Here is a 23,852-nt window from a genome sequence, read left to right on the forward strand (position 1 = left end):
CTGAACCAGTTATTCCTGATGTTTGTGTGCACTCAAGAGCAACTCCTGTCTTTGAGAATGGAGGGTCATGATGCCAAAGAGATGACTATGACAATGAGGTATAGGAATTGTGAATATCAGAAACTCTCTTTCCAGGATTGTGCCCTGGGAGGAATAAGGGTCACAATTAGCTTCTGGTGCCTGAGCTCATCTATAGACATAATTAGGTCTAGCCTCTATGTGGTATGTAGTGGCTTCAGCTCATCTGCTTTTTCGATCTTGTCCACACAGACCCATTGGTGTCCATTCATTGCGACTTTGCTACCTTTACTCCCCGGGACCAACCTTCAGCATTGCTCACGCTTACAATCCTGTTGTCCACCTGACATACTTATTTTGACTTCTCTCAGAGAAGCTCTCTGCTTGCATAGCTTCCAGGCCAGCTGTGGGGCCAGATGCCTGTTCCAGACTTCAAGGTGACCAAACTCCTCTCCTGACTCCTCTATAACCTGAGCCATGATAATAGGCTGTGAGAATAGATACCTAACCAGCCTTATACCAGAGCCTGCATTCATAACCTATTTAGCAATATAATCTTCCAGAGTGTTTTTTTCCTTCCTTTTTTTCTTCCTCCACTTCCCCCACCCCTCTCTGTGCCAGCATTGGAAGTTGAATCCAGGGCCTTGAACTCTTGCTTGGCTTTTTCATTCAAGGCTAGTGCTCTACCACTGGAGCCACAGGGCTTTTCGGTGATTAACTGGAGATAAAAAATCTTATGTACTTTTCTGCCCAGACTAACTTTGAATTCTCAGATTCTCAGATCTCATCCTCCTGAGTAACTAAGATTATAGGAGAATCACCAGTGTTCTGCTGAAAGTTACAGTCTAAAAAAGTTGTATCCTAACTGACAATGCCTGTTACAGATGACAGGAAACAAAGTAAATAATAGAGAAAGTTGAGGTGTGGTTCCTGTGGTAGAGCAACAGAGTGAGGTCCTGAGTTCAAGCCCTAGTACTAGGACAAAGTAAGTAGTAAATAAATAAATAAATTAGAGAATGAGGCATGGAAGAACACACCTATAATCCTAGAAGAAGAAAGGATGAGGCAGGAAGATGGGGAGTTAGGGGAGGCAGGAAGATGGGGAGTTAGGGGCTTTCAGGATAGCTATAGGTGGAAAACACCAGCAGAAACAAGGTAAACCAGTAATCCCTCTGGCTTTAGGTAAGTGTGATGAAAGAGTGTCTCAATTTGCACTTTCATGTGTGCATGTATGTGCTGGTACTGGAAATTAAACACAGGGCCTTAAGCTCTGTTGTTTAGCTTTTTCCTCAAGACTGGTGCTCTACCATTTGAGCCGCACTTCTACTTCCAGCTTTTTGCTAGATAGATGGAAATAAGAGTCTCACGGATTTTTCTGCCTGAGCTAGTTTGGAATTATGATCCTCAGATCTCAGCCTCCTAAGTAGTTAGAATTACACAAATAAGCCACTGCATCTGGCTCAGTTGCTTTTTATGAAGAGGGTCCTCCAGCACAGACGGTGACCCAATAAGCAAGCACTTCGCATAGTTCAAGCAACAGCTATTCAGATCATGCCCATAAATTACAGCCACCACTAGATTAATGTCAAGGCAAACCAGTCCCCTAATGTTTTTTGGCTTTCAGGCTATTTCATACCAGAACCAGATCTTGATCACCTGACATAAACCCAGAAAAGTTCCTATTCTATAGGACTTGCATCCACAGAAATGCCACCCAATATCCTGACATCATGGAAACTTATTGTGCCACTCAGAAGACCCAGTATGTGTTCATCTACTTGTGTAGAAAATTAATTCTAAAAATTAATTCCAAGGATGAATCAGATTTTTAGCAACACTGGGAATATTTATAAAAAGGGGAGATGAGTATTTTTTATTGGATAAATAAGATGGGCACAATATCTCCTTTCCAGGAAGGAAACCTAAGCTCAACATAACTAGGAGCATGGACAGAGGATATGTATGACTCAAGCAGTAGAGTGCTTGCATGAGGCTCTGAGTTCAATTCCCAGTACTGCTGGGGGTTGGGGGGCGGCGAGGAGGGAGGGAGAGAGGTTGGTTCTATAAGGGCCCAATATTTCTATCCTTAGGAAGAAAGTCTAGGGGTTATGTCTTTCCTCTTTTAAGGCAAACTTTTTTTTAAGTTGCCTGAATGCATTGGTTCCATTTTTTTCTCAATGCACTGTGGCCTGCCTTCTGTATCCACTGATCCACTGACCCAGTTTCTTGCCAAACTGGTCAAATAGCTTCTAGGGGCACCTATGGGCGCTCTTCAATCTTTATTACTTTATCTTAAAACATTTTATAGCATTTATAGCATCTTATAGCACTTTGTTGAACATAATATACTTCGTGTGTGCTGGTTCTGGGCTTGAATTCAGGGCCTGGGTGCTGTCCTTTAGCTGTTTCACTCAAAGCTGGTACTCTGCTACTTGAGCCATCGTTATTAACTAGAGATGAGTTTCAAAGACATTCCTGCCTGGGCTGGCTCTGAACCAAGATCTGCTCATCTCAGTCTCCTGAATAGGCACCCCAGCTAATAATGTACTACTTCTGTTGTTGCTTGTGGGGTTTGAACTCAGGGCTAGGCATTGTCCCTGAGTGTTCTTGTTCAGGGCTAGCACTCTAACACTTTTGAGCCACATTTCCACTGCTGGTTTTCTGGTGGTTAATTGGAGATAGGAGTCTCAGGATTTTCCTGCCTGGGCTGGCTTTGAACCTCAATTCTCAGATCTCAAGCCTCTTAATTAGCTAGGATTACCAGCATGAGCCACTGGCATCTGGCAGTAATGTACTTCCTGAAATGTGCTATTTCCTTGTCCTCTGAGACAGTTCACACTTCTTGTTTCTCTCTGCCTCTCTGGTTCAACTTCCTGCTGTTTCCGGGGAATCCTTTCTCTCCCATCCTTAGAGTTGTGGTATTCCTCTGGATTCTCTTCTGGGTCCTTTTTTTCTCCAAACACCTTCCACAGTCTCACTCATCACTGTAAATTCTATTATCTGGTGTAATGATTTCCAAACCTGTACCTTTAAACTTCTAGATCCAGCTGCCTACTGCTGTTCTGTGAATGTCAAGCATCACAAACACAACCAATGCTGAATGTGTCACATTCTCCCCCACAACTCCATCTTGTATTCATGTGACATTACTATTCACTCTCTTGTCTAAGTCCAAAATCTGACCCCTAGTCTTGACTTCTCTTCAAAACTCCAACATGCAATCACTCATTTCAGTACAGTCTATCTTCTCTATACATAGGTCTTGTAAATTTCTACATAATTTAATGTTCTGCCTTTCCAGGCTCATCCCTAGTTGATGCATGCTTCCTCAACTGTGCTTTACTGTGTTTAGGACTCAGCATGGAGTCATCTCTGTGACTTCCTCAGTGTGATATGCTGTGTCCTCCGCCACAGGCAGACTTCCTACTTCTCCGTAGGACTAAATCCTTCACACGTTGTAAATCTCTATAGAAGTCACTAACTCCACATCCTTGCTTCCTTTTCACTTCAAAACATACTGCTTCATCAGAGCTGACTTTCCTGATTCTTATCGTGCCCTCTAAGGTGAATTCCTTGTAAGCAGAGATCATATTTATCCTGCTTACCTTTATATTCCTTGTACTTGCAAAATATCTGGTACAAAAAAATGTTTAAATAGGGATACAGGTGGACCCATTGCAACAATGAGATGTACAAAAAAAACAACAACAATGAGACAAGTCGTTATGTTGAAAACGAACTTTGCAACTTTGGTGTAGGGGGGTTGGAGGGGTGGGGGGGGGTAGGGGGAGGATGGGATGGGAAGGGGAAACAAAGGAGGAGGTTACAATGCTTGATGAGAAATGTACTCATTGTCTTGCCCATGTAATTGTAACCCCTCTGTACAGTATTTTCACAACAAAAAAAATTCTCAAAAACTGAATGTCTCATTGTGAGAATGTAGAAAGTTCTAATCAAAAGCTACAACTTGTATGAAATAAAAAGTATCAAGTCCTTCTGACATCAAAAGGATTTAAAGATTAAACATAATAGAATGCTCCACCAAAACATTAGAATCATGAACAAAGAACAGTGAGTAGAGGCAGATTTCTAAGCTGTCCCTCTGGGCTTCTTTTCCAGAGCTCAATGTTCAGACAGCAAGCCATGCATTGAGGTCAGCCAAGCACCCTATCTGCTGATTCTCCATAAGCGGCTTGATTTACCCACTCCATACCTGAGAACATGGGGATTGGAATAAGGTAAGGAGTAGTTTTTCAGGCTTTTTTTTCTCTATTATATTTTTAAAACTACGTTCTGTTTCTAAAGAGCAATATTTTAAAACTTCACTCTGAAACATCATCAGATGTGACTGGCTTCCTGGCGATTTGAGTTTTTCTTAAAATGTTGAATATCTGTGTCCAAAGGAAAGGGAAGTCTCATGATTTTCTAAATTTTCTATTTTGTTTCATGATGAATTAAACTCATCATTGCTTTATTGATTTTTTTTCCTAATGTGACTCCAGATGGAGAAAGGGGATTTTGTGGAGTCACAAAGACTTGCTACCCATACTGGGCAACCTAGATCCAGACTAAGAACACAGACAAGAGCAATGCAGTTCAACTTCAGCCAATTTGCTATAAACAGCTGTTGCCTCCTCCTTGTTCTCTCTTTTTTGCATTTGTTTTTTCATGACATTAATGTTATTTACTTATATTCTTTTTTAGATTGTCTCTCAAGAATGTAAGCTTCAGGAAGGCAGGGATTTTGTTTTGTTCAACACATGGAATACTACACAGAATACACCCAACAAATACTTGCTGACTGAATGAATGTCTTATAAAAGTTGTTTTGTTGCTTTTAGTAGGTCTTTAGGATCTAAAGCAGGTCCTGATTGCATCTGTCTCCTTTGATATTTTTATTGATCCCTAAGATGGTAACATTGATGTCATACTGAAGAAATTTACAGATGACATGCAACCAAAGGGATAACACATAAGTTTGTGGATACAATCAGATTTTGTTATTCCCAAGTCCTGACAAATGCAATAATGAATCATATCTAATAATACAAAGCTAATGGGTATAAATGTAAAGTACTCAAAAGATCCCCAAAATTCAGTTATACAAGCACAGGGTGAGGGTGTATGACTTGCAAACAACACACCCTCAGGTCTTCCTGCTGATTTTAAGGAGATAATGAGTCAACACAGTGTGATGCTGCTCCCAAAAACATTTATCTTCTGTATTAATAGAACTATAGTGTTCAAAAGGGGCCTAGTTCTCTAGTACTCCTTGTGATCAAACCACATGTTGTTTTGTTTTATAAATTCTTGTCTTCAGATATTCAGAGACATTGATAAATGAAAATATTCAAGAACAGAGAAAAAGAAACAGAAGGGTCGGACAAATTGTCATTCAGCAATAGCAAGAGGGTTTTAAGGTTATGTGTGGGTGAGGAGGAGAGTGACAACATTCATAGCTGCTTTCTGAAGTCTTAGGGGGGCTAACATACATTGGAGAGATACCACTCTTCCTAGGAAATCAAGGCCCAATGAGTAGAAGCTAGAAGCATGTATATTTCAACATCATATAATTTATCAACAATTATATTAGTCTAGGCATTAAATGGACAATCACAGGAGGTAGTTGGTTCCCTGAAAAGGGAGTAGAGTGTCTAGAAGCTGAGAAACCATGCCCCATATGTTGGGAAACTTTGTAATGGAAGTTTAAACACTGAGTGTGGGAGTAACAGAGTGGGGAGAGTAAGATAACAAGTAAGCATGTATTGCAATGTGTATCTGTTATATGGCACACACCATAATAAGTGATTATTATTTCATTTATGCCTTTTTCTTTTATCTTTCTTTTTCTTTTTCTTTGTCTCTCTTTTTGTTTTGTTATTTGGGACAAAGTCTCACGACATAGTTCAGGTTGGCCTTGCACCCTCAATCCTTCTGCCTTCTAGTTCCTGATTCCTGGTATTACAGACATGTACCACCATATACTGCAAGGTTTCCTTTTTTTTTTTTTTTGTCGGTCGTGGGGCCTGAACTCTGGGCCTGGGCACTGTCCCTCAGCTCTTCAGCTTATGGCTAGCACTCTACCACCTGAGAAACAGCACCACTTGCAGTTTTTTCTGCTTATGCGGTGCTAAGAAATCAAACCCAGGGCCTCATGTATGTGAGGCAAGCACTCTACCACTGAGCCACCTTCCCAGCCCAAGGTTTCCATTTTGAATACTCACATCTATCTTACTAGCTCTGTTTTTACAGATGAGAAAAGTGAGGCATAAAGGCTTTACAATTTGCCTAAGGTCTTACATCTTGGTGCAGAGCCAGGATTTGAACTCAAGCAGTCAGATCCTTGACCTTAATTATCATGTTATAACAATCCTTAGTTCTAGAAACCATTCTTTTCCACTCTGAGATCTTAGCACTCTAATGTAGCACTTAAATTAGGGAGTTTATTATTGCAAAGGGTAGATGGTTCTACAATAAATAGGTTACTTCTATGTCTGGTAAGCAGAGTTAAATGCCATTGGCATTTACCACTTGTGCAATAGATAGAGCTCAGATTATGACCTGACACATATAGATGCTGAATAAGTATTTATGAAATGAAAAGGATAAACAAATGCAACCACATAAAATTGGCAGCATATGAAGGGCACAGCTTAGTATCTTACCTCTGCAGACAGAAACAAGCACTTTTTTAGTAGTCTACTATGGACACAATGCAAAAGTGATAATACATCATTCTGGGCAAAGAAAAGTCTTGAGTGTTCTTGCACGACTGTTGTGATGATATTCATTTAAGCAAATATTTATTGAGTACCTGTCCTATGCCAGGTATGTCTAATGTGCTGAGAATGCAGAGGTGAGTCAGAGGATACACTGTTAGTGGGAGAGATGGACAGGTAAGAGATCCTCATATGCAATATAAAGTGTTACAGCAGAGGGATGGAGAGGGTGTGGTGCAACCATGTGTGAGCGTGTGTGTGTGTGTGTGTGTGTGTGTGTGTGTGTGTGTGTGTGTGTGTGTGTGTAAACAGAGAAGAAAGGAAGTAATTCTAGCTGGTTATAGGAATTGTCTAATACTTGATTATGCCTCAATAACTCTCATGTGTTATCTCATTTGAGTTTATTTGATCTTTCAAAGTAACATGTGAAATTGTGATCTTATTTTGTTCAAAAGATAAAATAGAATCCCAGAGAGGTTAGATGAGATTCTGAGTCATACAATTAATACTAATAGTTGCTGACACTTACAGAGTGCTCAGGATACCTGAGACTCTTCTAAACCCTTTAAAGAGTCCTTTAAGCTGGGCTCTAGTGGCTCATGCATATAATCCTAGCTACACAGGAGGCTGAAATCTGAGGAATGTGGTTCAAAACGATCCCCAGCAAGAAAGTCCGTAAGACTTTTATCTCCAACTAACCACAAGGAAACTGGAAGTGGCACTGTGTCAAAGTGGTAGAGTACTAGCCTTGAGCAAGGGAGCTCAGGGATAGTAACCAGGCCTGAGTTCAAGCCCCAAAATGGACAAAAAAAAAGAAAAGTCCTTTAAACCTCAGAACTCTATTAAGGCAGTTATTGGTAATCATCACCATTTGACAATGAGAAAACTGAAGTAAGATCTTTAAATAGCCTATAGTAAAGTAGTTGGGAGGTGGAAAACTGGGATTGGCACTGGTCACTACAGCTTTAGAAGACACTCACAAAATCACTGTAACTCCAAGTTCTATTTTCTTTCACATGACTTTGCTTCTTAGCAGATGCTGCATCCAAATGGGAAAAAATGCCAACGTGGGAACAAGTAGCGCTATACAGGCCACAATCTCTGGTGTTTGGGAAGGGATATTGTGAAATGTTGAAGGTGCATTAACACAATCATCCAGAAGCATCATGGCAGAAACTCTAGATATTCTATGCTTTAAGTACACAGGAGTTTTCACAGATGTCAGAATTTGGCATATTTTTCTCCAGGGCAACAGTCTGGGAACTCGGGAATATGACTTATTACTCATAGAAACTAGCTACCAATACTTACCTTTTAAAATACACTTTAAATTTTTCTAAAAAGAAGACAAGAGATTAAGAATGAACCACGTTCAGTTCAATACTTTGTAGATTAGCAAGAACTGAGATACAGCAAAGGAGAAAAAAGCATGTAATTGTTTAAATTGTCCAAACTTTTTCTCTATAATAAAAATTCTTAAGATTAAAAAATAGTTCAATCCAATATTATTGTGCCTTCCTAATTAAGTTGGCTTAGTTCTGTGGCAAATCTGAAAAAGAATTGGTTAGTAAAATAAATTACCCCTTCCTCAATAATTACTACTTATGCCAGTGTGGACTTGACCTATGTGATCAAAGTGATTGTGTGTGTGTGTGTGTGTGTGTGTGTGTGTGTGTGTGTGTGTGTGTGTGTGTGTGTGTGTGTTTTAGATAGCAATCTTCCATAATTTTTTGAGAGTTGGTTATTTTAAAATCAGCTGCTGGCTGGGGTTTCTGTGGTAGGTAGTGGGGCAGAAGAGGTCAAAGCTCTTTAGCATTCTTTCCTTCGGAGTAGAGGGGGGCTTGAGGTTTGTTTGGTTTCCAGTTTTTAGTTTTGTCATTTATGGAGACTTAGTAGATTCTACTGATTATCTTGCCCTTTGTGATTATGGATCTCCATTTTCCTGGCTTCAAGTCTTTTGTAAACATTTGTTCTCCAGGAAGCAGGAGAGTTGGTTTCATCATGCTTTTTGTTCCTAATATCATTTACTTCAAGTTTACTTTCAAGGTGTTATATAACCTATCTTTATGTCTCTACAAATAAATTGTGTCTAGTAACTTTGGTGTAATCGCATAGGAACAGCCAATGTGATGGTAAGCTGATGATCATTGGAATACTTCTGTTAGTAGCTGGAACCAAGAGTCTTCTTGGAGAATTACATTTGAAATTTACCATGGGATTTAGCATTTGAAATTTCAAGTTTCTTAAATCCCTTATTTTTGAGCTACCAAGTAGCCGTGTTCTTTTTTGGGGGGGGGTCCGGTCATGGGGCCTGAACTCTGCGCCTGGGCACTGTTCCTCAGCTCTTCAGCTCAAGGCTTGCGCTCTACCACTTGAGCCACAGTGCCACTTCTGGCTTTTTTCTTTTTGCTTATGTGGTGCTGAGGAATGGATCCCAGGGCCTCCGGCATGCAAGGCAAGCGCTCTACCACTGAGCCACCTTCCCAGCCCAAGTAACTGTGTTCTTATAAACATATTTTCCTATTTCATCATTGAGTCAATAAAACTTGGAAAATTATTTTCTCACATATTCCATTTTTTAAACCTGAAGGTAAATTGCTTTTTTTTTAAAATGCCACATCCAAAACCAGCAGTTTTTCATAAAGCTAAGATCAAATGAATGGAATGGCTTCTCCTGGCATTTGGGATGTATGTCTAATTAGAACTTTCAGTATTTCAAACATATAATTTACTAAGGTTGAGGGTTTTAGTTCCAAACTTTGAATTGTTGAGATGAAACAAGTGACCCTTATTGGAAAGATGTCAAGAATCAGCTTTCTTAGGGTGACCTTTAGTTTGTTCCTGGCTAAATCAAAATATTGCCTATTCCCAGACTTCAAAATGTCTGAACTTTCCATAGTGTTTTAAAAAGATCCAGGCAGAAAGCTGGCACTGCTCTGCTGCTGTGAACAGATCTCCCCTCTCTCCTCCATAGTTGACATTGGGTCTGCATAAGCGCATGCTCCAGCTCAGCTGGCCCCATCTCTGCTCCAATACTGAGTCATCTTGCACCTCCTGCACCTCCTCCAGGGTGTGGGAGGTTTTGCAAACGGATAGATATCAGCCTTGGAACTAATTTGACATACTTTCTAGTCCAAAGCTGGTGCTAGACACCAAGGACTGTTACAAATGTTCTCAGACGCCATTATTTACAAGTAGTAACATAGCTCTCTGAATAACTAGAATCCTGTGTGATCTTGGACAAGCAACTTAACCTCTTTCTAAAATAACTCTTTCACATGATTTTTGAATGGTATTACATATGAAAATACCTAAGACAAGACCTGGAAAGTTGCAAGTGTAGACTGAATTCATGGGAAGCAAGTACTAACCAAAAGAAGATCAAAAGAACAAAGAGACCCAAATCAAAAATACCTGCCTAGAGTCATTTGTTAAATTTCACTTCTAAATGCATAACTATAACCTATAGATGACTGAAGTCTACACTCAGAACAAAAGAGGCATTAATTAAAGGGTGGGGTAGACAAATGAAGAGAGGGAAGGGGAGAATGCAGTCATAAAATCTAATGCATATCCTATAAAACTAAGAAAGCTGAAGGGAGTAGTAGGGCTTGGAGGTATTGAGGAGAATAATGAAAAGGGTGACACTGGTTAAGACACAATTGTATCCATAAACTGATTGGCTAAATGGTAACTAACTTCTTTGTATAACTACTTAAAGATAATAAAAATATAATTTTATAAATGGCACATTCAAAAAAATGAAAAGTAAATTAAAAGCAATGAAAGGGGATGGGAATGTGGCTTAGTGGTAGAGTGCTTGCCTGGCATGCATGAAGCCCCGGGTTCCATTCTTCAGTACCACATAAACAGAAAAAGCTGGAAGTGGCCCTGTGGCTCAAGTGGTAGAGTACTAGCCTTGAGCAAAAGAAGCTCAGGGACAGTGCCCAGGCCCTGAGTTCAAGCCCCAGGACTGTCAAAAAAAAAAAGCAATGAAGGGACAATAATCTGATTATTAAATTCAGATCATGATATAATTCTAAGTATTTTTCATTTTAAAATCTTTTATTGATCTTAAAGGACTCATTCACTGCATGGATAAACATATAGTATTTCATATTAGCTATTAATATACTAAAAGTATCAGTAACTACCTTTTTCTTTCTTTGCATCTACTTCCATGCCCTGCATTTATGTTAGTGATACAAAAGGAGTATTCAAATTGGTAACTTCTTGATCTCCTTGAGATTCAGAAAGCAGGAAAGAGAAAGAGAAAGAGCCCCCTAATTTCTCAAAAAAGGGCTCTCCCAAACTGACAGGAACTAACCTTACAATTTTATAGGTAGAAAAAAAGTACGAGAACATTTTGCTAAGAAATGTAGCTACTCAGGAGCCTGAGATCTGAGGACCACATTTTGAAGCCATCCCAGGCAGGAAAGTCCACGAGACCCTTTATCACCAATTAACCACTAGTAAATGGAAGTGGTGCTGTGGCTCAAAGTGGTAGAGTCCTAGCCTTGAGTGAAAAAGTTCAGGGACAGCATGCAGTTCCTGAGTTCAAGCCCCCTGATCAACAATAAAATAAAATAAAATAAAAATGCTTTTTTGTCTGCAAGTTATTTTACTGAAATCTGAGATTCTGATTTCAGCATGAATGTGACTTTGGAGGGAAAACATTTTACCATACTGGATCAGTTGTTCTATGTTATGTAAGGAAAAAAAACAAAATATGTTTACTCCTTGGCTATAAATTTAAGATTATCCTGTTGCACCAAATGACAGATTTCTAAATCTCAAACCTTAATTCAGAGCTATATTTTCATAAAAATATTAGTTGTATTCACTCAAAACAAAATATAATGTAGTATCAAATGATTTGCCTTGCTCAATTATATTTAAAAAGTATTTTATTTACCGTGCCAGAAGTGAATTATAGTTGAATAGTAAAAATGAGTGCTGCTAAATAAAATATTTGCCTTCGGCTGGGAATGTGGATCAAGTGACAGAAGCTTACCTAGCATGTAAAAGGTGGATTCAATCCCCAATATAGAAAAAAATAAAATATATGTTTTAGACAGGGTCTCATTGTTTAACCCAGTCCTGGAACTTGTTGTATGGCCCAGGCCTGGTCTTGAACTTGCAATCCTTATGCCTCAGTCTCCTAAATGCTTGGATTATAGGTGTATACTACCATGCCAAGTTACAAGATTATCTCTCTTTTTAAATAAAAATTTGCTGATTACAAAGAATACAAGAAAACTAAAGGGGTTGCTTGGTAATAAATTTATGCTTAGCATACACAAGGCCCTGTGTTCAATCTGCAGTACACAAACAAAAATCATATATGTATATTATAAAATATATCTAAAACATAAGAGTAGAAGAAAACAGTATCACCAGATCACCTATAATTTTATCATACAAAGATAATCATCATAAACATTTTATTTCCTTATAGTGGTATTTCTATAATACACATATACATTTATATAACATACACATACATAGCCACATGTACAGACAGACATGCACCCAAAATAATGAATAGTTTTTTTATAGAAAATTTAAAACATAAACCAAGGTTGACAGAATAATGAGCCCCACATCCATCATTCTGCTAGCCCATCAATACCCTTCTACTCTTATTCCTGTTTTTTTCGGGGATTAGGCATGGTTTGTTGCAGTGCAGTGGATTAGGCCTCAAGCATGCTTGGCAAGTACTTTACCACTGTTCTACATCCTAACCTTATTCATTTTATTTTGAAATGAATTCCAAGATACTATATCATTTCATCTATAAATATTTCAACATGGATCTTTAAAAGGACTTTGAAAGTATATACCCATTAGCCAGATGCTGTTGATTCACAGCTATCATCCTAGATATTTGTAATGCTAAAACTAAGAGGATTGTCCTTTCATGTACTAGGCTACTACTTCATCATTAAACTTCACTACTAGCCCCTCATCTCATCCTTTCTTTGGGGGGGGGGGGCCTGTCATGAGGCTTGAACTCTGGGCATGGGCACTGTCCCTCAGCTTCTTCAGCTCAAGGCTAGTGTACAACCACCTGAGCCACAGCACCACTTCCAGTTTTCTAGTGGTTTATTGGAGATGAGTCTCATGGACTTTCTTGCCTGGGCTGGCTCTGAACCATGATCCTAGGATCTCAGCCTCCTGAGTAGGTAGGATTGCAGGCATGAGCTACCAGCACCCAGATCATCTCGTCTTTTAAACTTATTGCTCAAATAATCCTTATTTGGTCTGGTAGCATCTTCAAATTGGTTCTAGATTTCTGATACAACCCTAGCCTAGTTGTCTTTGATAATTCCCTTATATTTGGTATGATTTAGATTTACTTTGTGTATTTCTACACAGCAACAACGTATCTAAATTTATGACATATATACATACATTGCACATTTATATACACACATATACATAAAATACAAAACTATAGAATATTAAAAGTCTTGAAAATAAGAATCAAGAAATAACCAAATGTTAATATAAGATTGAGTAAACAAGCTCTGGTATATTTATACAGTGGAGTTCTGTGCAGTTATAAAAAGGACTTGGGAATCTTTTGATATATTTATTATAGACTGATCTCTAGGCTATATTGTAAATAAAAACAAACTAAAAAACAAATGGAAAAAATATTTTAGCTTCTTTGCTCACTGAACAGACTAGAAAGTAAACCATTGCAGAGAGCACCTCTGGCTTCCATAGATGACTTTGCTGAGGAAGGAAAAATACTACACACACATTCATATGCATATACTTATTTATTTTGGTCAGTTGCTGGGCTTGAACTCAGGAGCTGGGTGCTGTCCCAGAGCTTCTTTGTGCTCAAGGCTAGCAATCAACCACTTGAACCACACACAGTGCCACCTCTGGTGTTTGAGTGGTTAATTGGAGATAAAAAGTTTCATGGGGACTTTTTCACCCAGGCTGGCTTCAAACTATTATCCTCAGATCTCAGCTTCCTGAATAGTTAGGATATAGGCATGAGCCACTGGCACCTGGTTATTTCCTGGTTTGTTTTTTTTTTTTGGTCCGGTCATGGGGCTTGAAATCTGGGCCTGGGCGCTGTCCCTCAGCTCTTCAGCTCAAGGCTAATGCTCTACCATTTGAGCCACAGCACCACTTCCCGCTTTTTTTTTTCTTTTTGCTTATGTGGTGCTGAGAAATCGAACCCAGGGCCTCAGGCATGAAAGGCAAGCGCTCTACCACTGAGCCACCTTCCCAGCCCCTATTTCCTGTTTTTAACATCAGTTATTGAGCCATTCTATTTCTTGTCACTTAGATTGTTTGCAGTTCTCTATACTTCTACATAATACTGCAATAAAGCATTAGTGCACTTTTTATTTCCTAAGTACAGATTTTTCTATGTAGAATTAACTAGCTGAAGGGTAGTAGCATTTTTAAGCTCTTGATTAGTATTGTTTAATGGGCTCTAGAAAAGTCATACAAGTTATATGACACAGCAGGATAGGTATAAGTAATTGAACCACTGTGTTCATGGTAAAGGATTATTGTTATTTTTTTGTGTGTGTCGGTTGTGGGGCTTGAACTCTGGGCTTGGGCGCTGTCCCTGTGCTCTTCAGTTCAAGATGAGCGCTCTACCACTTGAGCCACGCCACTTCTGGTTTTCTAGTAGTTTATTATAGATAAGAGTCTCATGGACTTTCCTGCCTAGGCTGGCTTTGAACCATGATCCTCAGATGTCAGCCTTCTGAGTAGCTAGGATTACAGGCGTGAGCCACCAGCGCCCGTCTTGAAGGCATGTATACTTGATGTGTTTCTGCCAATCTAGTTGGTCAGCTAGAACTTTTCCTTTGTTTTTCCATCTTTCCTTTTCTTATAGTTACTTTAAAAATAATTATAAACAGTACATGGAAAAAATGGAAGTGCTAGAATACTGCTCTTTTTAGTTTGCAAATAACTACATATCAACAAAGAGTAGAATGGCCTTACTAGACTGAATGTATTACTTATAATTTTTATTAATATAGTTGTAGATATGTATATATGGCATTTATATCATGAATTAAGATATTAATTTTATAGGTTTTTTAATGTTTTAGGTACCCATATATGAAATTCCCAATGTTTTTAGTTATAACCTACCTTAGAAAATTCTCTATTAATATTATTAAATAAGTCAAAAAAAGTACCTGACAGATGAAATCATCCACTGTCTGAACTACAGAGATCTTAAAGTTCATCTGGCCTCACTCTCTCATTTTATACTTTGGAAAACTAAGGCAAAGGGCAGTTACATAACTTTATTAAAGTTGTACAGCTACTCTGTGACAAAAGCCCAAATGTGACTCAGTGCAGTCAGTATTCTCTCCATGCATCTTCTCAAAACCAGCAAAATTTTGTGGAAGGCAGCACACAAAAATAAAAACAATGGTTGTGTTAGGGAAATGGAATTAGGGTATTTATTTTCAAAACTCTTTCACCTTTTCAATTAAAATGAAACTTACAGAAAATGGAGCAACAGCATATTATAATCTCAAGTAAAAGTGCACTTCTGTTATTTGAGAAGCTGAAATACAGTATGGGAGCCAGGCATTGGTGGCTCATGCCTGTCATCCTAGCTACTGGGAGGCTGAGATCTAGAGGATCAAAGTTTAAGCAGCCTCTTCCCCTCCTTCCCCCCACTCAAACACGCACACTAGGCAGAACAAATCCATACCATTCTATCTCACAGGAGGAAGCTGGGCATGGTGGTGTCTACCTGTCAAACTAGCTATGATAGGAAGCCTAAAATAGGTATATAACAGTGCAGACACATGTCTTGGCATGAGACTCAACATAACCAGGACAACTAAGGACTGGAAGGGTGGCTTAGCAGTACAGGGTCTGCCTAGCAAGCCCAAGACTCTGAGTTCAAACCCTGTAGTACAAAAAAATAGTTATGGGCCTTCTAATATTTAGCAGTCAATATGGACAATATCTAAATGCCTCATATATATTTTCTCCTAAATGCTGCTGAAAGCACTTCACCTGCATTATCTCTTCACATTCCAACATGACTCTCAAGCACAGAGATGTTTTCTTCACTCAAGAGGCCTCCTAAGTGTCAAGACTCTGGATTTTAACCACTGTAATGACAGACACACTTGGTTGCTATCATTGACTCCCCAGATCTCCCTCTAGGATCAAAGTTCAATCTTAGAAATCTACATACTATGATGGGACTTCATTTGAAGACTAGGATGGAACTTCTTAGGACAAAATTTTTAGAGATAGTTTTTCTATCTCTCATCTTCACTTGCTAGCTCCAATTTTTCATTCTTATCTATGAGTGATATTTCCTCATAGTGTTAAGAGAAATGTATAATTATCCATTTTTAGTAGAATATCTGATCCATAGTAAATATTCAATAAATAATAACTACTCTTCAGCTATTATTGTCATCATTGTTAGTATTATTATTTACAATTGCCTACCAATTATCATTAGGATTGTTTTATTAGCCAATTTTTTTCACAGTACTGGGGTTTGAACTCAGGGCCTTGCACTTGTTAGGCAGAAGCTTTGAAACATGCCACCAATCCATTTTTGCTTTAGTTATTTTTCAGGTAAGGTCTCTCATTTTTGCCTGAGCCACTTTGGATTAAGATCTTCCTAATTATGCTTTCTGTGTAGTTTAAATTAGATATCTCTTAGAGTCGGCTTATTTGCTAGATGGGGGCTTACAAACTTTTTTTCCTGAGGTAAGAAATCAAAATCATCCTCCTCCCAATCTTTGTCTTCTGAGTAGCTAGGATTATAGGTACAAACCACTGTAGGGTTTTTTGTGTTTTTACTTTTTTTTTATTGTGGGGGGGAGGGGGATGTTGTGGGGCTTGAACTTTGGTCCTGGGCACTGTCCCTGAGCTCTTCAGCTCAAGGCGAGTGCTCAAGCACTTGAGCCACAGCACCAATTCCAGTTTTCTGGTGGTTAATTGGAGATAAGCATCTCACAGACGTTACTGCCAGGGCTGGCTGGGGCTGGCTGGCTTTGAACCATAATCCTCAGATCTCAGCCTCCTGAGTAGCTCAGATTACAGGTGTGAGCCACTGGCCCCCAGCAGTGTTTTTACTTTTTAAGCCAAAATTCTTGGAAGGGATGAGGGGCTAGTGACTCAATAGTTGTTTTTCTTCTGACAAGAGCCAGCAGTGAAGTATTAAAGTTCAGGGAAGGAAAGAAAGAAGTCCAGGTGAGATCTAGAGGCCTCAAAGACAATTAGAGCAAGTTGGAGTAAGTTAATAAAACAGCTCATTTGAAGTCCAGTGCTCTCATATAGGATCCTATAATCCTTATTAGAATGCCAAAGGGCCTAGTGGGGAATGAGGAAGGCCACTGTCAGCATGCCGCAATCACAAACTGTGTTCCTGCCCAAGGAATTTAATGCTTCATGGCCACTGCATATTCATGTTGAAGTCAAGGAGCAGGGCAAACAACCTGCAGACTTCCTTATGCTGTGCTGGAAACAGGCTTTCTGACACGGAAAAGCTCCTTATTGTATCCATAAGCACAGAATGTAGCTGGGATATAGCTCAGTGACAGTTTACTTGCCTAGCATGTGTGAGGCTGTGTTATATCCCCCAACACACAGACACACAAACACACACACAGAGAGAATAAGTAAAATACAGTATGTTACATATATTGTACTGCAAGACAAGGCAGTTGGGAGCAAGTGGTTAACATCACTGAATAGAATCCTTATTCTAGAAGAAAGCATGAGGTTGCTGTCATAGCATCCTCTGAAGGAAGGTTGGAAGAGCATTTTAGAAATAGCACTCAGCCCTTTTCATACATGTTAAGTGAGGTAAGCCAAGCACAGACAGACAAATGGTGCGTGTTCTGATATGCAGAAATTAGATCTAAAATACACAAAGATATGATAAATTATACAGGATTCTAGACACAATGAGATCTAAAGAGGATACTCCATATGTGCCTCTTTACCACAAACACACACACACACACACACACACACACACACACACACACACATGTTGAAATGAATTCCAAGATACGGAAACAAGATCTTTTTTAAAAAATTATTTTTGATGATTCTGTCTTCTTTATGTATGGCATATTTCTGTGTATATCTTAGGGAGAGTTTAATACTCGAGGGAAAAAGGGTGAAAAGTGCAGCATTTGGGTTACCTCACTTAACATGATTTGTTCTGGTTCTATACATATCCCTACAAATGACATATTATTCTTTCTAATGGCTGTATACATCTATTTTGTATAAGTACCACAATTTTTGGATCCATCCATCTATTGTGGGGCATCTGGGCTGTTTCTGTATCTTGGTTATTATGAATACTGCAGCAATGAACATGGATGTCCAGGTGTCTTCATCACATCCTGACTTGTGATGCTCAGGGTAGATTCCCAGGAGTGGTATGTCTAGGTCATAGGGAAGCTCTGCTTAGTTTTTTTTCTTAGGAGTCTTGAGACTGCCATCCCAAGTGGTTATACTAGTTTACATTACTAGTTTACAGTGCTATAGGGTTCCTTTTCCCCAAATCCCTGTCAACATTTGTTATTCAAAGTCATAATGTTGGTCAATCTAACTGGGGTGAGACGGAATCTCAGTGTTATTTTGATTTGTGTTTCTTTTATGACCAGGGATGATGAGCATTTCCTCGTGTTTTTTGTTTGTTTGTTTTGTTTTGTTTTTGTGGGTTTTTTTTTTTTGCCATTCTTACCTCTTATTCAGTTAAGTCTCTCCTTAGCTCCCTTTATAAGGGATTGGTTTACTATGTTGTAGAGGGGGGGGGTGAGGATAGTTTCTTGAGCTCCTTGTATATACTGGATATTAGACATTTGTCTGATATATTTCTGGTAAAGATCTTCTCCCAGTCTATTGGCTATCTTTCTAGTTTAACAACTATGTCCTTAGCTGTACAGAAACTTTTTATTTTGATATAGTCTCTCTCCTATCTGTTGTGCTCTAGGACTCAAGAAATTTCTACCTATAAGTTCTTGTGTTTCTCCTACTCTCTCTTCCAGTAATTTCTAAGTTTCAGGTCTGACATTGAGACTTTTGACCCACTTTGAACTGGTATTAGTGCATGGTGACAAACAAGGATCCACTTTTAGTTTTCTGCATATGGATGCCCAGTTTTCCCAACACCAATTATTGAAACGGCTATTTTTTCCCCCACCATATGTCTTTGGTTTCCTTATCAATCATCGTAACTGTAAGTACAGGGTTTTATTTTTGTATTTTCTAATCTGTTCCATTCATCTCATCTATTTTTGTGCCAATACCCAGCTGTTTTGGTTATTATAGCTCTGTAGTAGAGCTTGAGGTCTGGCATTGTGATACCACTCACATTCTATTCTAGGTCTTCTGCTGATCCATATGAATTTTTGGATTGTATTCTCTATCTCAGTAAAGAATGTCATTGGGATTTTGGTAGGGATTGCATTGAATTTATTTATCAGTTTTGGCAATATGACCATTTTCACAACTTCGATTCTACCATCCATGAACACAGAAGGTCTTTTCATTTTCTGGTATCCTCTTTGATTTCTTTCTTCATATTTTTAGAATTTTCACTATAGAGATCTATAAAGGTCTCTGGTTAGGTTTATTCCTTGGTATTTTATTTTGAGGCTATTGCAAATGGGAGTTATTTTCTTGGTTTTCCTTTCTGCTCATACATTATTGGCATACAGAAAGGCTACTGATTTTTGTGCGTTAATTTTGTATCCTGCTACTTTGCCAAAGTGGTTATTAATCAGTTCTAGGAGCTTGGGGGAGGAGTCTTTTGGGTCCTTTAGATATAGGATCATGCCATCTGAAAATATGGATAATTTGACTTCTTTCCCTATGTGAATACCTTTTATGTCCTTTTCTTGCAGCACTGCTTTAACTAGGAATTCCAGAACTATATTGAAGAGGAATGGAGAGAGTGGACATCCTTGATTTTAGTTTTTCACCATTCAATATGATGTTAGCTGTGGGTCTGTCAAGTATAGCCTTTATTAAGGAATGTTCCTTCTATTCTTAGCTTCTCCAAAGCTTTTAACGAGTGGATGTTGTATTTTGTCCAAGGCTTTTTCTGCATCTTTTGAGATGATCATGTGGTTCTTGTCTTTGTCTCTGTTGATGTGAATTGCATTTCCTGATTTACTTATGTTAAATGACCCTTGTATCTGTGGGATGATGCCTATGAGAGCATAATTCGTGTTTTTTGGGGGGGGGTTGTTTTTTGTTTTAGTTTCTGGATTCTGTTGTCTAGTGTTTTATTGAAGAGCTCCGAAGTGTGTGTTCATCAGAGATTGGTCTATAGTTCTCTTTTTTTGTTGGATCCTTACCTGGTAGGGGATGAGTGTGATAATGGTTTCATAGAATGAATTTGGAATTCAGCCTTCTGTTTCTATTCCATGGAAAAGTTGGAGGAGTTTTGCTATTAGTTCATCTCTAAAAGTTTTAGAGAATTCAGCCATGAACCCATCTGGACCTGAGCTTTTCCTTGTTAGAAGACTTCTGATTGTTTCCTCAATCTTGTTCAGTGTTATGGGCCTATTTAATTGGTTTATATCTTGTTGGTTCAGCTTAGGCAGTTTATATGTCTCTAGAAATTTGTTCATTTCTACTAGGTTTTTATAACTGAAATTTTTTGTTTAAGGTTAATATTCTATCTCTTGAGACACAGCTCCAGTTGAAGGTTTTTGGGGGCACTTAATTGGAGGTAAAAGTCTCAGGCTCTTCCTGTCTGGCTTTGAACTGTGAGCCTCAGATCTCAGCTTCTTGAGTAACTAGGATTACAGACATGAGCCACTGTCATCCAGCCTTATTCCTTGTATGGTTAATAATGTTGCACTATTTGAGCCTACCACATTTATTTAGCCATTTATGAAAGGATGGAAATGGGTTCTTTCCACTCCTTGACTATCATGAATAATACTGCTATGTACCTTTGGGCACAATAATTTATGTTAACAGATCTTTTATAATTCTCTATAGTACATATCTAGTGGAATTGCTTGTTATCATAACTATGTTTAAATTAACAAATCAACTTTTCTTTATTACAAGTACTAGGGTTTGAACTCAGGGCTTATGTTTGTCCAGCTTGCTTGCTTAGCTGGAGCTCTACCACTCTAGCCCTGCTTGTTGCTGGTAATTGTGGATGGAGTCTCAGGACTTTTCTGCCTAGGCTGGGCAGAACCACAGTCCTCCACTCTCCTGAGTGTAAGGTCCACCCTGGGAAGGTGGAATAGACACCTCCCTCCTTTTGGATAAGTCTCCACCCAGTACCTGAGTCACCTAGGTAACGGGCACTCTTGGAGGCAGTCACCTCCCTCCTCGCTGAAGTCACATCAGCATCTCGTGTGGCCACACCTTCTCCTGCCCCTGGCCTTTGATACGTTGTGGCAGGCTGTGGTTCCACCTTTTTTTATTCCTGCTGTGTAGGCTTCCAACTTGACCAGAGGCAGCTGGCAAATAAACCTTTCCCTTACTTGAATACCACGTGCTGCTCTCTTTCCTCCACTGCCAATTTAATTTACCTAACACTGAGTAATTACGATTACAGACACGAGCCATCAGCCAGCACCTGGTGCAATTCAACTTTTGGTCACAATTTATTGCTTAGCATCTCACTGTTTGAAAAGAGGGAAAATGTAGGAGCAAATGGTTGCTTTAGCAAATGTCCTATTATGTCCCATTTCTATGAAAAAGTATATTGGTAGTGGTACTTCCTCTTAGGTATTTCATGAGTCACTATCCTCAAGTGTAGTGAGCCCTAATATATCATTGGAGCTCATGATATATTGCCCATACAGGCCCTGCTGAGGCTACTATTTTTGTCACATCCATACAACAGATGGGGAATGACTATAAAGAAGTGATTCCTAAGGTAACCGGGCCACTGAGGCTTGAGCAGTTCCTATCTCTAGGTATTTCTACGAGTATCACAATCAGGAGAAACTTGAGATGATTACAGTCATCTGAGAATAATATTAGTGACAATTTTTATATTCACTATATGTGATTATAATGCTAAATACTTCACAGCTTTTTCCTAGATTCACACCCCTCACTAGTCACATGTGACTAGTGCCTGGAGTGTGATTCATCTGAATTGAGATATGTGGTATATGTAAAAGTCCCATTGAGTTTCAAAGACGGAGAATGTAAAATATCTCATTAATATTCTATACATACTGAAATTGACACTTTGGACAGTAATATACTTAGATAGTACTAAGATTAATTTCACTTGTTTTTACTTTTTTTTTTTTTTTGGTTAGCCATTGGGCTTGAACTCGAGGCCTGGGTGCTGTCCCCAAGCTCTTTTACTAGCATTCTACCATTTGAGCTACACATTACCACTTCCTATTTTTTATGGGTTAATTGGAGATAAAGAGTTGCATGGTCTTTCCTGTCATGGCTGGCCTTGAACTGTGATCCTCAGATCTCAGCCACCTAAATAGTTAGGATTCAGGTGTGAGCTACCAATGCCAACTCTATTTTCACTTTTCTAAATGGGCTACTAAAAAACTTAAATCACACATGTAGCTCAAATTATGGTTGTACTGACAGATCTTGTTCTAGATTATTCCTTACTGTAATTTGATCAGCTGTACCATATCATCATCCCCACATTATGGGTGAAGAAACTGAGACTTAGAGAGCTTAAATAAACTGCCTATGATCCTACACTGTGGCTTAAGTGCAAAACTGTCTGTCTCTAAGCTGCAACAACTCTTACATATTATTCTATGCTGTCTCCTCTGGTACAGAAATATAGCCCACAGAATATAGAAATGGCTGTGATTATTACTATGGCAAAAAAGCTGTTTTCATATCTCTATGGTACAGCATAAGGAAAAGTCGTCCACAGTAGAATTTAAGAGATATTCCTTATGGAAAAATTTCTCCAATACTGTGTCTCTGTAACGGTTTGGGGTCCCTTACCAAAAAGAGAAAGGAGAGAAATGGCCTCAGAACTTCCTTTCATTTCTCTGATCCTGTATTTCCATCTCTGTCAGGTGCAAAGGCCAGCCTGTGACGTCGTACTCCAGTAAGATGGAATAAAAGGAGATGAACTATTCTCCAACTTCATCCTTTTTTCCAGCAAAGTATAGAGGCTTTAATTTCATCTATTTCATTTGAATCTGTGAAAACCTCAATGGGATATTAACAGCAATCCTGCCCTCTTGTAAGTTTCAGCAGCAAGAAAGGGAGACCTGTCCCTTTGATTCCCCTGCCACCATAAAGAATTCTCTAAAATAGATAATTTAACTCAGCCAGTCTTCTTTTTCCTAAGGGAATCATTGTTCTTTACTCTCAAAGAATGCTCACGTTAATGCTAGCAATACCATTCTTTAAATGTTATCACTTCATTTTATTCACATGTTATATATATTTGCATAAAAGATGTATCATGAGTATAGCGTACTTATTTAAAATTTTCCAAGAGAAAGCCCAATCTAGAACACATTGGCTCTTTAAACTATTTTTCTAAATTGAGAAGACAGAGGGAATACAAAGATGATGAAATGTTGCTAGGAGCTATTAAAACAAAATAAAAAGAGAGAAAAAAAGAGGAAGGGAGAGAAGAAGGAACAAGGAAGAAAGGAAAGGAGAGAGGGATGGAAGGAGAGACAGAGAGAGTGAGGGAGAAAGAAAGGAAGGAAGGAAGGAAGCAAGCCACCCATGTATTTCTTTTTCTTTTCCCTCTAGACTACAAATTTATAGTATACTAAGAAACACAGAAACTTGACCCCTATAAATACAACTCAGAAATAAAACTCCAGGAAGCTAAAAAGTTTCTAGAGGTGCATGTGCAATTTGTTGTTGTTTGGTTTTGCTTTTAGTCAAATTTTTAGTTAATTTTTTACTGTTGGCTTAAATAGCTACAAGGAAAATTAATTCCAGCTTTTGTTTTTTGCCTAGTCATTCTTCCTCTGCTGTTTCAGATGTAGTTCAGATGAGACAACAATGAACCAAAGTAAGAAATTGAAGAGAATGGTGTTGGGAAAGGTAGATAGAGCTGGACTCAAAGGACCTGGGTTCTAGTTCTGTTTCATGAATGAATTAGCAACAGGCTTTGGGAATTTAGGTTCTACAAAGATT

At 38.7% G+C, this 23,852-nt stretch overlaps 1 protein-coding gene across 3 annotated transcripts in view; it reads left to right on the plus strand.

Annotated features, from left to right (window-relative positions):
• Nucleotides 1-23,852, plus strand: part of Mkln1 (muskelin 1) — a 278,155-nt gene that overhangs the window by 25,307 nt on the left and 228,996 nt on the right. For 2 of the 3 annotated variants that reach the window (XM_069996783.1, XM_069996784.1), the window contains exon 2: nucleotides 4,138-4,256. In XM_069996783.1, coding sequence (XP_069852884.1) covers nucleotides 4,240-4,256 — 17 coding nt within the window. In that variant the 5' untranslated portion in view covers nucleotides 4,138-4,239. Of the gene's footprint in view, nucleotides 1-4,137; nucleotides 4,257-6,846; nucleotides 6,915-23,852 lie in introns of all 3 variants that reach the window. The other variant, XM_069996785.1, reaches the window with a different exon arrangement.

The sequence above is a fragment of the Dipodomys merriami genome, unplaced genomic scaffold (genome assembly GCF_024711535.1).
Source record: "Dipodomys merriami isolate MVZ:Mamm:240054 unplaced genomic scaffold, mDipMer1.0.p SCAF_5, whole genome shotgun sequence".
Classification (NCBI taxonomy): Eukaryota; Metazoa; Chordata; class Mammalia; order Rodentia; family Heteromyidae; genus Dipodomys; species Dipodomys merriami.